The sequence below is a fragment of the Nyctibius grandis genome, chromosome 16 (assembly GCF_013368605.1).
Source record: "Nyctibius grandis isolate bNycGra1 chromosome 16, bNycGra1.pri, whole genome shotgun sequence".
NCBI classification, from domain to species: domain Eukaryota; kingdom Metazoa; phylum Chordata; class Aves; order Nyctibiiformes; family Nyctibiidae; genus Nyctibius; species Nyctibius grandis.
This window is the reverse complement of record NC_090673.1, coordinates 6,792,812-6,810,103: the sequence shown is the minus strand read 5'-3', so window position 1 is coordinate 6,810,103 and position 17,292 is coordinate 6,792,812. Positions and strand designations below refer to the sequence as shown.

The 17,292-nt window shown below is 53.8% G+C and overlaps 1 protein-coding gene across 2 annotated transcripts in view; it reads left to right on the top strand.

The window, feature by feature from the left end:
- The window catches only part of RGS3 (regulator of G protein signaling 3), a 67,646-nt gene that overhangs the window by 36,565 nt on the left and 13,789 nt on the right, over nucleotides 1–17,292 (top strand). For both annotated transcript variants that reach the window (XM_068413788.1, XM_068413789.1), the window contains one exon: nucleotides 8,763–8,885. In XM_068413788.1, coding sequence (XP_068269889.1) covers nucleotides 8,763–8,885 — 123 coding nt within the window. The remainder of the gene's footprint in view (nucleotides 1–8,762; nucleotides 8,886–17,292) is intronic.

Genomic DNA, 17,292 nt, shown 5'->3' with positions numbered 1-17,292 from the left:
GCCAGCCCAGCATGGCTCTCCCCATTGCCTGAAGGATGTGGTGTCCACCGGGTGCCACGGTCCCGGCTGTGTGATCTCCTTTTGCCCTGGTGCAAGGCTCAGCATCCTTCCCCACTGTGGGAACGAGATCATTTCCCTCTGCAGGGATGGCTTCCTGTGAAGAGGGGCTGGCTCTGCTTCGGGGCTGCGCTGAGGCTGCAGGGAGCCAGGGTGGCAGGAGGCTCGGGAGGGCATCTCTGGCCGGGTGCTGGCCCTGACCCACTCCTGGCACCCTCGGCGTCCCAGCGATGTGGTGCAGCAGTGCCCTGTGGCTGGGTCCTGCTGGCAGACGTGGCTGTCCCGCTGCCCACCCCTGGGACTGCTTGTGGCACCTAGAAAGCTTTGTAGAAGGATGCACAAGGGGAGGATGCTTGTGTGGACATGGCTTTTTTGTCCTATGCCACCCTGGGGGGTGTCTCCCCATCCTGATCTGCTCCTGTCCTGCTCCTTGCAGCAGTGCTCCATCCCTGGGCTTGCCAGCAGCGCTTCACCCTGCTGGGAGCGTTTCGCTGGCTCAGCTCTGCCGGCTGGTCCTCTGCGGGTGGAGGTGATGGGTCTGGGGGTGGTCGTCGTTATCTGAGCGCTTCTGTTGTCGTGATCGTGGGCAGACACATCCATTGCACTGCCACGAGGGGGTCGAGGAGGTTGGTAGAAGCTCTCGTGCTGCTGTTTCTTACCCACAAATCATTTGCAATGAGCAGTAATGTACTTAGTGCTGCTGTCAGTTGAAAGGGGGCCCATGGGGCCAGCCTGACTTTGTGTTTGCTGTAGGAATAGCTCTTTGCCGAGGTCTTGAGCTGCCGTCTCCTGCTGCTTCTCATCTAGAAGGTTTGTGAGTAATGTTCTGACCCATAAGGTCACATTTTTACATTTGGATCTGGCGTGATCCAAAATGAAAGTACGTTTCAATGTCTGTGAGCTGCTTAAATTATCTTAAACAAGAAACAAAATTCCAACCTTCACGGAAACTGGAATGTCATAAAAAAGCTGCTGCTCGTCATCCTGTCTAATCACATGGAAATAAATCACTCCAAGGAGTTTAAATCCTGTGCGTTATGGTTATTTACAGTCAGGTGGCAAACAGTAATGTTTATAGCCCCGTGTAGGTTACAGCAGAAGGCGTGTTTATTTTACAGGCTCTTCAGCACGTGAATTGCGGTGTCCTGAGTGCAGGTGGCCCCGATCCTGGTGAGGCACGTGGCCTCCTGGAAGGGAAGGGCTAAATATAGATTGGTGTTGGAAAGAATGCAGAAATAGAGGAAGGTTTGCTACTGAGCTATCTATTCTTAGTGGTTTTATTCCTTGTGGTGGTCATGGGGTAGCTGCGATAGTCCCAGCACAGAAGCAAGCCAGGATTTTGGCAGTGAAGGTGGTACCTTTTGATCTGGGGAATACCGTGTATACCTGGAGGCTTGTCTAATTTTTCTGTTTGCCAACTGGTGTATGAAAAAGTACTACCCATGCATGCAGACCTGGTCCACCATATGTTTCATTTCAGTATTTTAAATCCAAATGAAACAGTTCAAAGTCAGTTGAACAGACCCCACCTGTGAAAGCTTTGGGCTGATTCAGTGGGGACCTGCATTTCTGCACGCTAGAGGATTTGGAGTGCGGCCCTGTTTCCCCCCTGCCTACATGCCATTCCCCGTAGGGCACAGACACCTCCTACGATGATGTGTAAAACCTGTCAGAAGGAAACATTTGCTGTGTGGTGGGAATCGGTAGCCTCACAGGGAGCCAGTCCAGAGATGTGAATGTGGGCCAGGGCTGTATTCGCACCCATCCCTACTCCAGAAATATCCTCCTGAGAGGAAACTGCAGATCAGTGTTTTATTGCATTGTTAGAAGTTTTTGATTCAAACCCAACATAGTCAGACCGAATTGACTTAAAATCAAATAGCTCAGTAAGTTTTTCATTTGAAAAGCACTAGCAAAATTGATCTTTTCCTCTGGAAGCTTTCATCTGCAGACACCAGCGTTTCTCTTGGGAAAACTGCTCCAGCAGAAAATCTTTCCCGTAGCAACTCCTTGGCCTGCTGCAATGAGCACACTTACGGATCTGAGCAAATCAATGCTGTGGATCTCGGCTTGGTCTTGTTTTGCCTTGGAGATGTGCATCCTGACTCTGCATGGGAGATCCTCTAGACAAGTGTCAGAGAAATGCCACTGTCCCCCCTTGTCCCCCACACCCCGTGTCTCTGCGGACACATCCCTGCACCCATAGGGTCCCCTGTGGGCATCGATTGCATCCTTGAGCTGCTTCCCAGCTGCTGGCAAGGGTACACTTCGAACAAATGCTCTTTAAACTGGACCACAACTGTAGTGAGGGGCAATATTGTAGCGTGTATAAATGTGCTTATCTCCATAGTCTTCACTGGATATGTCCCAGCTTGGTCCATAGGAGAATTAATTTCCCAAAGCATTCTTTGTTACCCCAGGACTGAGCATGACTAATTTAATGCCCTTAGGGATGTGGCATTGCCCATTTCTGTCCCGCAGGGAAAGAGCAAGGAGAACCAAGGTTCCCATCTCCATCTGAATGCTGGAGAAGCAGTTTACTGATGGTGCAGAGGACTTGAAGGCTCAGGGACACACTGTGACATGGCAGATATATACCTGGGGGATTTTGAAGCCAACAGTTCTGGGCATGTCATCAGAAGAGGTCACAAGGAACTTTTTTGGGGACTGTCCTGGCAGATCTAGAGGACACTTGGGCAGATGGTTTGGTGATAAGGAAAAGGGCAAAAGGTCTGGCTGGGGGTGACATCAAACCTATGCAACCAGGTGAACAGCTAAGGTGAATTTGTTGAGTAAAGAACTTGAAAAGTAATTATGAATGAAAGAGAGATAAAGAGTGCAGATGGAGCACAACTAGAGCAGACGTTCTCACAGGCACTTGGCTTCCCATGACACAACACTTGGCCTGAAAACCTAGAAAGACAGGAAATTGCTGTGGTGCTTAATAAATAGTTAAAAACTCTGGTCTGAAACCTCACCATCATTATCTGTGAGCGTTGCTCTGCCAGGGAGGGCTTGGGAAGCCTGGCTCTTGCTTAATTGCAAACAATCATCGTTGACGTGGTAGAAAACAGAAAATCATGCCTGATAAAGTGTGCATATGACTTGAAATTTGGGGAAGTAGGAGGTGATGATAAGGATAGTTCAGTGATAGAGCAGTGAGGGTTAGTTGTTAAAGTGGGTGAAAGCTGATTATGTGTTTTCATGTGATCATGGGGAAAAGAGAACTGTACACACAGGTCTGGGAGGGTCAGAAGCGACTGATAAAAGCTTGTTGGGGGAAGGATAACCAGCAGCCATGAGCTCCTGCAGCAGAAAGATGGCATCAGTAAAGATAAAAGTTTGGGATTCAGTCAATTTTCCCATCTCTTTCTTCAATGACCCCAAAGTGATATAGCCAGAAAACTTGCATTTTGGGTTGAATTTGTTTCAGCTGAAATGGGATGGTTTCGGTAGGGGACCAAAGCAAAGGAAGTTGTTCCCCTTTTCCTAGCACTCGGGACTATCTTGTGCCCTGGGTTGGGCTCCACTGTTGTAGTCCCCTCCTCCCCATCCCAGTTACTCTGCTCCTTGGCAGGGCTTGAGCAGCCTGCGAGATGTCTGATCCCTCCTTTTTAAATGCTCCATCTGTACTTTTGGTTCTTAAGTACAAGAAAATACCCACAAAATGCAATGAGAAAAGGGCCAGTTTAGAGACATGAGCTCAGAAAACCTCATGGCTGCGAATGAGACATGGAGCCAAGAGCTGTGCCCAGCTCTGACCCTGAAGCAGCGCTGGCTGAAGAGCATGGGCTGCGAGCCCCAAACACAACTCGCTGCAGGAGGGTTTTAACCACACAAAAAAGCAGTGATGTAGGAGTCTTTCAGCCTCACCTGAACACAAAATCCTGAATTTTGTGCTCTGACGGTCACCATGCAGATGCCAGAGCACTGTAGGGTGGAGGTACAGTGGGTTTTAAATTTCTAGTAAGGGAAAATCAAGTGTCAGCTGGCATTGGGTGCTGTGCAGGGTGGGAGAAGGTAGAAGAGATGAGTGTTTGTGGAGCGGAGTATGTGCTCTGTTGAAATTGCATCTCTTTTCCTATTATGAATTAGAGGAAACAGAGATGATGTTTGTCAGATTTGTGGGTTGTTATTTGTCAGACGGGCTTGTTCTAACTGCAGACAAGGTTAGAAGTGTTGGGATCAGTCATACCTAAGGACTTCAAGTAGAGGAAATCTAGACACGCTCCTTGCTGTCTGCTCTCACCAGTTTTATTACATGAATTTGAAGCACACTGAGAGACCATAAGTGTATTCCTCTGCCTTCCTCTTCCTGCTCCTGGTCCTTTTCAGCACAAGGGCAGAGTTCCTCTCCTCCATCCGCTCTGCCGGTGGTGGTCAGGAGATGTTACCAAATGAAAAATCCTGTCCTGCTCTCTGATATTTCCTTTGCTTCTTGTGAGTCTCGCAAGCAGTGTCTCATTTCTGGGATGCCAGAGGTGAGCTGGAGGCACTGGTGGCTCCGTACCATGAAGTAGAAGATCCACTTTGCTGTCCTCATGCCTCTCCTGATCTGTGGGTGTCTGTAGGACAATGAAAACCCGTTTCCTAAGACTTCCCTTGGTGTCACAAGGAAGGATGGGCACATCTATCCTTCACCTTCATCTATAGAACCTCCCTGGCCCCAAAACAAGCCACACAGCAATGAGCCATGCTTCTCTGCAGAGATTGCTGTGCCCTGCAAATGGCAGCTCCATGCACATCATCTGCTCAGGCACCCATGAGATCCTTTCACCTTTTGGTCATCCCTGCTGTTACTGGCAGTGTTTGGTTTTTGGGCACCACCAGCATGCCCAGCAGTCCAAAAACCACAGGAAGAGACATGGGCCCCCACAGCACCCCCAGCACAGCTTAGCACGGGAGCAAACTGAACTTTCTCATCAGACCTAACTCCACGGGTCATAAAATAACCAGCCAGCAGTTGCCTGTGTTTTGTGCACAGGATATTCCCAGGGCTTGCTGTTTCGCCAGTGGAAGGTTTGCTCTGCGATTTAAAAGCTATTGTAGTCTGGAGCCCGTTTCCGAGGTACTTCCCCTCTGGGATCTCTGCTGGGTTTGGCTACGGACCAACGCTCCGAATGTTCGAGGCCAGGGGCTGGGCAGAGCTGGGCTGGGCTGCGAGCCCTGTCCCTGAACCACTCTGCCATAAACCCTGCAGGGGAGAGGAGCCTGGGGAAGGGAGCTGAAGTGCATCCCCCTGATCTGAAGGGAGAACATCCACCTGAGGACCTGACCACCCCCAGGAGCATGTCTGCTAGCATGAGCTGGGGAAGGTGATGGTGAGATGAGAGCAGCCCCAGGCTAGGCTGGTCACTGAGTTCAAGGCTTTGGAGGTGTCAGGCTGAGTCTGGCTCGTTGTTATTACTGATCTGAGCTTTGCGGTGTCATGTAGAGCCACACTTGTGTGCCAGATGCTGTTGGGCTGGGACCTGCACAGAGGGGCATGTCTGCAGCATGGGGCATTGGTGTGTAGGGTCTGGGGGCCCTTCCTGTGATGTGGTGCTGTTCTCTGGGAGGTCCTGGGCTGACTGATGGGCTACAGAGCCAACAGTCCCTCTTCAGTTGGTGTCTGCTGGGGTAATGAGGAGCTCTGCCTGGCCGGACCCCTTGCCTGTCATCTCCCCATGCTCCTGGGTGCCGTGGGGCTGGGGCTCAGCCTAGGGGAGCATCTGCAGGGTTGAGCTTTTCCCATGGAGCAAGAGAGACCTTTTCCTGCTCTAACAGGGCCCATTTGGGGCTTGCGTTGGCTAGTCTGGGGCCTTCTCTCCAATATAGGACCTGTGTTTTCCTCCTGCTCTCCCACGGGCAGCACTAGTGTGGGGTCGTGGGCTCCCCGGAGCCGTGGGCTCACCGGAGGCTCCCGTGCCAGCCTGCACACACCACCTGCAATAACATGTTTTTCCAACGCTGGGGTGAAGGCAGCCCGAAAGCAACTGGCAGCCACTTCAGTCGCTCGCTTTATCTGGTCGCAAACGCCCCCTTCGCGCCATCTGCATCCTCCTTTCCCAGCACTGTGAGATTAAACCCTGTTTTCTCTTTGTAAATATTGGCAGGCAAAGCGGCAGCCTCCCTGAATGAAAACAATAGCGGGGAGGCCAGTTCCCAGAGCGAGCCCTGAGCGAGGCAGCGCGCACGGGGCACGGCACAGCCCCGGCGTTAGCCGACTTCCAGCCTCCCCGGTGCGCAGGAGTGCTGGGCTGGGCAGCTCGGTCCCCGGGCAGGGGCTGGGCTCCAGGGACACGTGCTACTGGTAGAGCTTTGTCCTACATAATGGTCAGTCCTTCACACGTGTGCTCTCTGTCTGGCTGGATCCCAAAGGACTTTGGAAGCAGGATCCTGTGCTTTGGAGGCAGCTGGAAGTGCTCAGCCCCCATGGGCTGGGCTGGCTCTTTCCCCAACACAGTTGCACATTATTTGGGAGGAGCAGGTTGATGGAAGTGGGAGAACAAGAGCTCTTCCCTTGGGAAATGTGTGTTGGAGAGGTTGAATATCACTGAGAAGGAATAAAGTGCTGAGATCTCACTGCTGTAGCACAGAAATGATAGTAAAATATGTACAGATTGGATAAATGCCATTTTGGCTGTTTATGTCCCCCTTCAGCCTTGTCTGCAATACCCAGGACATGCATCGAGGTGGTTGACTTTCTCCTCTGCCTTTCAGACCAGAGGGCAATCTCTACTGGCTTTAATGTTCCCCGGCAGCTGGGGATGAGTCTCACCGGCTCGCTGAGGCTGAGCAGGAGGGAGAGGGGCACTTTGCTCTCAACAGCCAGTGTGGGCTGAGCATCGCTTTATGGTAAATTCAATCAAAGAGATGGGGACCGTAATTGAATCAGCGAGGGGCTGCAGAGCAGGGGTAGGTGAGCTGCGTGTCTGTCACGAGCGAGGGGATACGAGACGCCCTTGAATTGCTTTAAGCCTCGCTCCGGTGGAGTTGCAGAGGCTGGGCAGGGATGGGGGTGTGCATCCGTGTGGGCACTGGATTCCTGGCACATGCACTGATGTCTTTTAGACTCTGCTGAGTCCTTGCTGTCATTCACTCTGGCCCCAAGTGTGGGGTGGGGAAGTGCCAGCCCAGATTTCCATACCGGCACATGGGTACCTGTCCTCTCCTCTGAAAGCAGGAGCGATTAGGTTCCTTCCTAGGGCTGTCACAGCGTAAAGCTTGGCGATCTGCTGGCATGGGACTGGGAGAGACTGAGATGTCTGGGATGGGGAAGGGTGCTGTGCTGCTCCGGGGGGTGCTCAGAGCATCACTGCAACTTGGGATTTTGGGGCAAGGGGGAGCCCCACCACCTTGTGTCCCTGAATCACAAACCTCTGCTCCATTTCGATAGCGCTCAGTAAGGCTGAGCCTGCATTTGCAATGTTTAAGCCTGTTTCTGCTGTAGGAATGGCAGTGGTGATGTCCAGACATAAGAGAGATCAAATCTTCTCTTTCCTGGAAGTCTGCTTGGAGGGGCAGTACTGCTTTAGTAGGGGTTTTGGATTAAGTGTGAATGAATTAGCATCCAATGAAAACAGTGTTTTAAATGGTGTGACTAAAAAGCATTTCCCCTTTTGGTTGTGTTGTGTCTCGGGAGTCACAAAGCTGCGAGTTCCTTAGTTCTCTTTGACCTTTCTGGGAAAAACAGACTATCGGGGACCTGCCCTTCTGGAAGGAAATCCTAGGGGGAAATGAAAGGCTTTTTTCATGCCCTTTAGTGGAAGACTTTTTTTTTTTCTTTCTTTGCAGTTCTGTCCTAAAGTTCTGCGCTTTTTTTTTTTTAATTTTCTTATCTGCCCACAGAAGGAGATGATCCAGCCATGGGCATTTCTGGACCCTTTTTAAAGCGAAACCTGCAAAATCCCGGTGGGCAGCAAATGTTACTAATGCTTAATTCTTAGCACAAGAGATAAGCGGTTAAAGAGCTGGGAGACACTTGCTGAGAGAACTTGGTCAGAAGGTTTCTTAAATGAGTGGGATTTGGCCCAGAGATAACCTGTCCAAGAGGAACAGGTCCATATCAAGAAGGATGTGTTGCAGGGAAGGGGTTAGGGCACGAGGGGAGGTGGGCTCAGCTGGGATGAATTCCCATTGTTTCTCTTAATTCCTTCGTTGCTCACAGGCAGTGTGTGACCAGAGCTGGAGCATCATCCTCAAAACAGCCCCTGGTGCGGGCTCTGTGTAAGGAGCAGGACAGGCGAGGCTGGTCTGGAGCTTCTCCTGAGCTCTGCCTCCCTCCCAGCCCCACCCAGCCCAAAGGCGCTTGTTTTCATCAGTTCCTGCTACGGCGCCTCATTAATGTTTGCATACAGCAAAGAGCAATTGCCATCCTCTAAATTAGCTTAATAGACGCGTTTCCACCGTGGTGGCACAGGGTGCAGAATCGCTGGTGCTCTGCCCGTGCCGTACCACTCTGCTCCCACTTATTAAAGCAAAAGCCTGCTGCTCTGCACCGCAGCAGCCCTTCACCCTCTCTCTGGAGGAGATGCCAACGTGAAGCTGATTTCCCGTCTGTTTTGCTTTCTTGTGCCCAGCGCGCAGGACACTGGTGCGAGCTCTCCTGTTATACTCACATTCATCCGATCCAGTGTGTTGGAAGCGAGGAGTTTGCAAACAAAGCCAGGGCCTCCGACACACAGCTAATGACCTTCTCTCTGCCTGTGTTTCCTTTACGTCAGAAGTCGGAGTGCTTATTAAGTTTGGAGGCTTACTCCCAGGAGCAGAAGAAGAGGATCTGCTGGTGTCTGGCTGAGAACATCACCAAGCAGCAACATCCGGCATCGGCTCCTACTGACAACAAGGTAAGTGACCCACGCGGGAGCTCGGAAACCCCGCTCGGGGCAGCGCGGGGCCCTGCCTGCGGCAGGGGCTTTGCTCCGGTGATGCTCCTGCCAAGCGAGCTGCTCCGGAGGATGGTTTTTTCTTTTTGCCAGGTGAGGAGCAAGTTTGTATTCAGGCACTGCTGCGTCTGCAGCTTCCTGCCCTGCTTGGGGAAGAAGTTATTGCATTTGCATCTGCTGACCCGAGCTGAGGCAGGCTCCAGCGAGCTGGCTGCTTCTGACGCCTCCCAGCATCTGTATTTGGACAGCTGAGGCCACACAACCCAGTGTAAGGCCTTCTCTGAGAGCTCGGCTCTAGGGCAGGACTGAATGCAGAGGGAGAGGTTCAGGCCATGATCTCTGGGTCCTGATTAAAAGGCTGAGGTCATGGGAGCAGTAGTGCAGAGATTTGCCCCTTCTGTGCCCTCAGACGGGCTCGAGCGTTTGATCTGGACCCCACAGATGGCCCCTTAAAGCACAGCAGGGTCATTTGATGAGCGCTGTTTTTCATACCTAGCAAGGCAGCACCAGCACTTTTCCCACACTTAAGAGCTTCAGCCTGGCCCGCGAGCGTTGTTTCAGTGGCACTGGCAAGAGGGGCGTGGGGTGGGTTTGAAGCACTGTCAGGCATGTCTGCCCTGCAGGGATGTGGTTAACACCTCCTGTCCACCTGGCTTTGGGGCTGGGGCTGTCACCACGGAGTTGTTTGGGACAGTGGAAATCCATGCTGGAGTCATCTTGTCTCCCAGGGGTTGGGTTTGGACCATTGGTGTGTGACCTGCTGCTCTGGGACAAAAGAGAAACACTGTGCCGAGTGCGTAAAGAGCTTTAAGTCAGGCATACTGGGATCTCGGGGGTAAAACCACACTGATACCTCCCTTGGCTGGTGCGTGGGGATGGAGCAGCTCCTGCCCCATGTTGATGTATGGATACAGCCTTGGTGCACGGTCCGGTCTGGCTCAAAGACAGGCAACTCACTCGCTGTACGTGCAGGGAAAGGCAGGGGCAGGAGCAGGCGGCTGCGCTGCTGCCCGGATCCGGAGACAGAGCGACATGGCTTTTGCTCTGCAGCATCCCAAACTGGGTCAGCATAAACATCGCCACAGGAGACAGAGCCTCCGGATTCCTTTTCCTGCACGTTTCAGATGTACTAAAATAGCAACAACACACAAAGCCTGAGAACCTGGTTACCAAACAGACCTCTAGAAATGCAAGTAGCCCAGAGCAGCTGATTCAATGAGGTGGCAAGACTCTGCCGTGTCTCGTGTTCCTGCGATGTGTCTTGCTGGCACGACACAGTGCCCTGGCAGGGGGTCCCAGGCAGCTCGGCATGGGGGGGATGCATGTGATGGGGCTGCTGCCAGGGGCTTGGCATGGCTCTGCTCTCGGCTGGGTGTAATCGAGCCGCGGGCTGGGGGCTCCTCCGGGGTGAAGCTGTGCAGGCACACGCTCAGATCTGAACATCTCAAATAGATCCTAAAAGGGGGGATCTTGGTGGTTCTCCATCACGACACGTGTTCTGGGACTGTTTGGGTTTTTGAGTGATAGTGCTGTTTGCCCTCCCTGCTCCAGGCTCCGTGTTCATAGCAGGGTGTGGGATTTTGGCTCTCTGCTAGACCTACAAGCCCCGTGGCTCAGAGCAAAGCCCTGGAGAGTGTCTGCTCCCTGTGCTATTGAAGGTACCTGGCTACTGGGCAAGTGAAAAAACACTCTAGAAGACAAGACAAACCTTCCGAAGGGTTTTCTGTGCCTCGGTAGCCAAGAGGGAGCTCCTTGTGTGCAGTGGAGAGCCAGCGTGTCAAGGTTGTGACAAGGGGGTTTTGTCTAGGCTTGCCAAAGCTGGTGGAAATCCCACTGGTGGGATATGGGGCTGGGAGGGAGAAAAAGAGCGTGAGAGCAACTGGTGGGCACTTAATTGAGTTCATAGCACTGTTTCCCATCCCAGCAAGGTATAAGCTGCCTCGGCTGCAGTTTTAAAGCAAACCTGATCCTGAAGTGCGAGAAGGAACAGCGTGGGGAAGGAGGAGCAGCCCTGCATGAGGCTGCAGCTCCCCAGTGGGCAGGCGAGGATGCTCGGAGGGCACGCGAGCTCAGAGCAGGGTGGGCGGCTGTGCGCAGGGCCGGGATGCTGGTGGGAGCCCGACACGGGCGACCCGCAGTCGGGGCTGCTGTGACCAGTCTGCAACGCAGCTGGCTTGTCGGGGCAGACATCCCCCGGGATGCCGGTGCAGTGGGAGGCAGGAGCTGGGAAAATCAGTTGCTTCTTGCAAGGGAGTAGTGATCCATTAGCTTTGCTTATTGCTTACAAGTCATTTGATATTAGAGCTATTTAAAGAAACAGGACAGTGTCTGTGCTCTGCGAACAGACAAATTCAGCTGAAAATATCAGCCTCTGCATGGCTGATTTCTGCTCTGAACAGGAATCTGCTCTTCAAAGCCTTCGAAACTGCTCCAAATTGGCAAGAGGCAGCTCATCTCACTGCGGCCAGAGCCCAGCCGAGGGTACCGGGGCTTTGCTGTGTGCCAGGAGTGAAGGGCCGGTGCAGCCTTGGTGCCAGGCAGAGACGTGCCATGTGCCAGCTGGAGCTGGAGAAAGGGACATTGTCTGAGCAGAGAGCAGCTCCTCAGCAGCCTCTGCGTCTGCCGCGCCAGCACGCGAGCTGGGCAGGGCTCTCCCTTCAACATGCTAATGCTGCTGTTGATGCCCAGAGCAGACAGTTGCAATAGGGCAGAGGATCCCCAGCATGATGGGCACGTCTGGAAGGGAGGGGCTGGACTGGCCGAACTGATGGAGGGAAGTTGCATGGTGCCAACTTCTTGGAGCCATGGAAAATCTGACAAATTTGGGGCTTTGGGATGGCACCTCTTGTTTTTCAAGGCCCCCTGAGCCATGCCCGTGTAGGGCAGCGCTAAGGGCAGGAAGGTCCTTCTGGCTCAGGGACATGTCTCTGCAGAGCTGTAACTGCCTCCAGGAACGTCCCCTGGGAGAAGGGTGTCAAGCCTGGAGGATGCACCATGTATGGGCTCTGCATTGGCACGGCTGCTGCCTTCAGAGTAGCTGGTGTTAGAGCAAAGCTGCTGGTTTCTGGGAGACACAAGTATATGGTGCGTGTAGCATCCACTTTTGGAGATGCAGGAGAGAAAGGCATGAGGGATACAGCTGTGATGGTCCAGCTGTGCTCCCAATGGGCTTTTACTGCCAGAGTCAGTGCAGGAGGAGCTCTGGGGATAACCGTGACTGTCGGTGTGGTCCAGCTCTCCAGCCCTGGTGTCCAGGAGACATGGTGGAAGTGGGGCTCTGCTGGCTTCTCTGCTGCCGCTATGAGTCTTGGTTGAACTTCACTGAGGGATGAACCCGTCCCGGTGGCTGCAGCAGGTCACAGGAGTTGTTCTGTGGATATTTTCTCCACCTATAAAGCCTTCCCCACTCTCGTTCCTCAGGTCTGGGTCTGCCCTGGGAGTCTGCTCCCTGCCCCTTGGCTGTGCTGAGCAAGCAGCTGTAAAACACGTCCCCAGGGTGACCCAGCTTGGTGACAGACGTCCCCAAATGGGGAGGAGTGGAGCGTGGAGGTGGGCTGGGGCTGGTGAGGAACCACAGTGGAGGCAATGTGATTATGAATTAATCAAGTCAGCGAGGCTGCCTCCTTGGGCCGGATAACGACCATCTGCACAGAGCACGGTGCTTTTTTTAACCTTGCATCGCTGCGCTGGTCCTGTTTCCAGCCTGACCTTGTGACAAATTGCGTTAGCGCTATTGAAGAGATGGCAAACTGCAGACCAGGGGGGCAAGGACGAGGTGCAGGGGGCTGGAGCTGCTCCAGCTGGTTTGGCTGCCAGGGAAAAGGTTAGTGGCCCAACACCCTGCTTATAACAAACCTGCTACAACCACCTGGTTCTCACTGCTTGTTTCTTTGTGTCTCCCACACTCTGAATGGCTGATTACTCTTCCTTCTGACTCCATGACCTGAGATTACCTCAGAGGCGGTGGCTGGCTGTATCTGAAAGATGTAGATTATCCTTAAGCTAAATAATTATGGGCACTTTGTGGTGTGGACTCTTGGGCTGTGGGAGCCCAGGACGGACACTCCCCTTGTTTCCCACGGGAGGTGGTGGATCCTCAGCACTTTTCAAAGCCCATCTGCCGGTGTCTGTCCCACGGCTGCTGACGCTGTGAGCAGGCGTGGGCCGATCCTGCGCCCCAGCCCTTCCTGGCAGTGCTGGCTCCGGTGCTGGGAATGAGCTGTTGGTAGGTGCGTGGCCGGGAGGGACTGGCCGGCCCCTTTCCTGGCCCTTCCTCTGCTCAGGAAGGGCCGGGCTGTTTCTCTCACTATTTACAGCGTGCTTGACAAGTGCAAGTAAATGTGCTGTCAACAGGAGCAAACAGCGTGTAATCGAGGGGTGATTGAAACCAGGGCTCGAGCGATGGCGCGGGGAGGGCTCTGCGGAGGGGCTGAGCGTGAGGGTGGGTTAGCGGGGGTGACCCCTCTCCTGTCCCATACCCTGCCTCCTCTTCCTTACCCTGAGCACCCTGGTGTGCCCAAGGCACCCACCCTGCTGTGCACCCACGTCCCTCAGCAATCCATGTTCCCCCTTTCTCTTTGCACGGGGTCGTTTCCCATTTGGATGGTGGCCGTATATGCCCTTGAGCTGGCATAGCCAAGGGGCCACTGGCATTGGGGTGGCCGTGACAAGCACTTGGGTTGGGGACAAGTGGGGTGAACCTCTCTCCCTCTGATCCGGTGTTCATGGGGCGCTTCACTCAGCGGGAGTGCAGTCAGAGCAGGATCGGCTGTTTGATGGGGAAGGAGGGGAGGGATTTGCACCTTCTCGCTTTGTTTTTGGGCCAAAGTCCTTCCATTTTGGGCTGGGAACCTGCTGCCCCGTCTGTGCCAGCTCTGCTCCAGAGGGTCCCGCTCACCTGCTGCTGTGGGGTAGATGGGGCAGGACAAGGCCAAAGGTGCAGGAAACCTCGAGCTTCATCAGAGCCCACTTTTCTTCGAAGGCTGCATGGGGGGATTTTACAGCTCCCTGTGAGGCTTCAAAGCATGTCTCAGATGTCCCTTTATGAATTTAAGGACCCTTTTTCTGCAGTAGCCTGATTGTTAATTCCCTGCAGTGCAGGTGAGCCTGGATGAGTGCTGAGGGGTCCTGGGGCTGATCTTTTACCTCGTCATTCCCTTCTTGCACATGAGTTGGCTGCCAGTCCTAAGCACAGGGACACAGCACAAAGCTAGGGGAGGCTGGGCTTTGCCTGGCTGTTCGCGTGGGGCTGGACGGGATGGTGGGTTGCGGCCCCGGCACCGAGCCCTGGCTCCATCAAGCTCATTTTCCATCCCTGACAGCTCAGTTCCCGGCATCAAGCTCAGTTTCCAGCCCTGTTGGTTCTTGGTGCTGGCCCAGGTGGCATCGGGGTGCCTGGGGCTGCCAGCCCAGCACAGCCACTCACTCAGCCCCAGTGCTGCTGGCTCACGGGATACCAAGGCATGTGCATGCTGGGAGCAAGCGGGGAGGGATGATGGAGCAGATGGGCCAGCTGAGAGCTGCAGCTCTGGCTTTATTTGTTCGTTTGCTTAGCTGGACTCCGAAGCCATTAGGAAGCAGACCTCTCCCCTCGGCAAACACCGGCTCCTGTCTCTCGGTGCTGAGCGATGTTCTCCTGGCCATGTCCAGCGCCACCAATGATCCACCCTGAACAGGAGGGCACGGTGGTGTAGCAGGGGCACAAGCAGCCACTGGCACTTTCATCGTGGCCAGAGGCATTTTTAAACCCTTGAAGGTCTGTTTTTACCCCAGAAGAGCTGGTAAGAGCAAGCGGGCTGGCAGGAGCGGTGCCGGCAACCCGGGGTGGGGGTTGAGCAGTGTTGAGGTCATTTGCACGGGGTGGTCAAAGGTACAGACTACGTGGTTTAAGCCAGTAGGATGGTGATGCCCAGAGTGGTGTGGGGTTGGGAGGCATGGCTTCCTCCTGCCCTGCGGGGTCCCCTGGCCCTCTGTGAGGCTTGGTGTCCTACCCTGTAACAAGCCCCTTCCTGATGGAGTGCCAGGGCAAGGCTTGACAGCAGGGTTGCAGGAGGGTTGTATTTGGCTTTGGAGCCACTGGTGTTGTTTTTGGTACCATTTGGGATTCCTCCGTCCTGTGTATGGCTCTGGCCACGGCCCTGTTGGTGCCAGTTGCAGGCAGAGCAGTTCTGCCAGGTCCTCTTCTCCTTACGGTTGGTTTCTTACAGTGATCTGTGCCGGCAGCAGCAACAGCTGCCAGCGCCGACCTCGTGGTCCTGTTGTAAGTGATGTTGGGATGAGTCCTTCACAATGGCTCTGCTGAGTGCATCGGCTCAGGCTCCTGCTGTCACCTCACTCAGCCTGCACAGGGCACAGCGCTTTGCCCCTGCAGGTGATGCTGCAGAGAGATTCCCCCACCTGAGCAGCACATTGTTCCCCCTGGCAGGGAAAGGATGCTGGGGGCTGAGTGCCAATGACGGGATCTCCTCCTTCCTCCCCATTTCCCTCTCCTCTGCTTTTTTACTGCCAGGGATATTTATGACCCAGCTGGCTGGTGACAGGGGGACACGTGTGTGCCTGAAGTCTGTGCTGGAGGAGAGGGGAAGGGAGCACCTTGCGTGGCCTCAAGTTGTGCCAGGGCAGGTTTAGATTGGATATCAGGAAAAATTTCTTCCCCCAAAGGGCTGTCAAGCACTGGAACAGGCTGCCCAGGGTCGTGGTGGAGTCACCGTCACTGGAGGGATTTAAAAGCCGTGTAGATGTGGTGCTGAGGGACATGGGTTAGTGGTGGCCTTGGCAGTGCTGGGTTAACGGTTGGACTGGATGATCTTAAAGGTCCTTTCTAACCAAAACGATTCTGTGATTCTGTCCTGCTCTTCGGGTTTATACATCCGCGCTTGCTTTTGCTGTTACACTAACTGCTCTGTATCAATTATTCATCGATTCAGTAATGAAGCAGGGAATGGGTAGAAAACGCTGCTGTGCAATGAGCCCTGGGCTCCGGCCAGCCCCGCAGAGCCACTGCGGCTCCAGGAGGGCAAGGAGCGGAGCTGCCCAGGGGATGCTGCTTGTGGGCACTTTCAAAATGATTCCCATGAAAATCTTCTCAAGTTTCAGTAGTTCTGCTTTGCATTTCTGGCTTTGTTTTCTTCCTCTCAGCCCCGTGCTGGGTATTAGCTGCCGCTTTCTGTAGCCATGTGCTTACTTGGCTCTTAACGGTCACTTTTTAAGTCTCGAGGTGCTCATCATCAATGGTTTTGGTAGAGTTTCACAAGGCCAGTTAGAAGTTTCTGTTCTGATGGATCTGGGCACAGTTTGTCCCATGCTAAAAACCCTGAAATTTTAATTTTTTTCTTCCACTTTGGAACAAAACTATTTTGGAGACGTTGGTGTTTCCCCAGGTGATGTAGGTGCTGTTTTCCCCACATCCCATCTGCCCTGGGGAGGGATGTTATCTCCTCACAGGGAACTTACTGCCAGCAGTGAAGCTGGCTGTGTCTTCTCTGAAATCCCCCTGGAGAGGGACTTGGTCTCGTTCCCAAGGAGTTAAATGCTTTTGGGGGCAGGTGAGGCATCTGTGAGCCAAGGTAGATTTAAGGGCAGCAGGAGCCAGAGAGATTCCTCTATGGGACTCACAGAGGATGGGGCTGCTGCGGTCTGGAGACGACCCATGAGAGCAGCCCTGCCAGCAGCACCTTGGGAGGTCCATTAACTCCTCCCGGGGTGCGAGCGCAGTCGGAGCAGCGCGTCCTTTGCTCTCCCACTCAGCTCAATGTCCGACAGCGTGTTACCTGCAGGGACTTCCCTGCTTCTCCCAATCCCTGATTCTGGCTGAGGAGCAGGGTGCTGCAGTGCTCCCAGGCGTGTTTAGCCGCCTCTGCCCCAGTATTACCACCAGAGGAAGATGTGCATTGCAAATCCTGACCATCCGTGTCAGGAGCCAGGAAAGGCTGACTTTGATTTTCTTGTGTCCAAGCTTTACTTGAGCCACAGCAGCTCCATGACTGCGAGGAGCAGAGGTTTTGAAAACCTGAGTGCCTCAAAAAATCCCTGACCTCCCAGAGCTGGGGATTTAAGGGAATGTCACATATCATGGCACTTCTGGCAGCGTGAGAGCTGGTGGCACCAGGGGAAGGCCAGCGCAGGCTTCAGCTCACAGCTGTGCTGTCTCTGTGGCTGGTGTTTTCCCAGCTGAAAGTCCCAGCCGTTGGCTACCAGAAAGGGCACGTTGTTGAAAGAAATGCTGGAGAATGTGAAGCCACGCTGACCAACCCACATCTGTTAGTTGGAGTTTACTCTGCTGGCGTCAGAGCAGCAGCAACCAGAAGAAACCTGATCAAATTAGGGACCGAAGAGCAGGGGGTTTACAGTACTTCTACCCCGTCTAGGT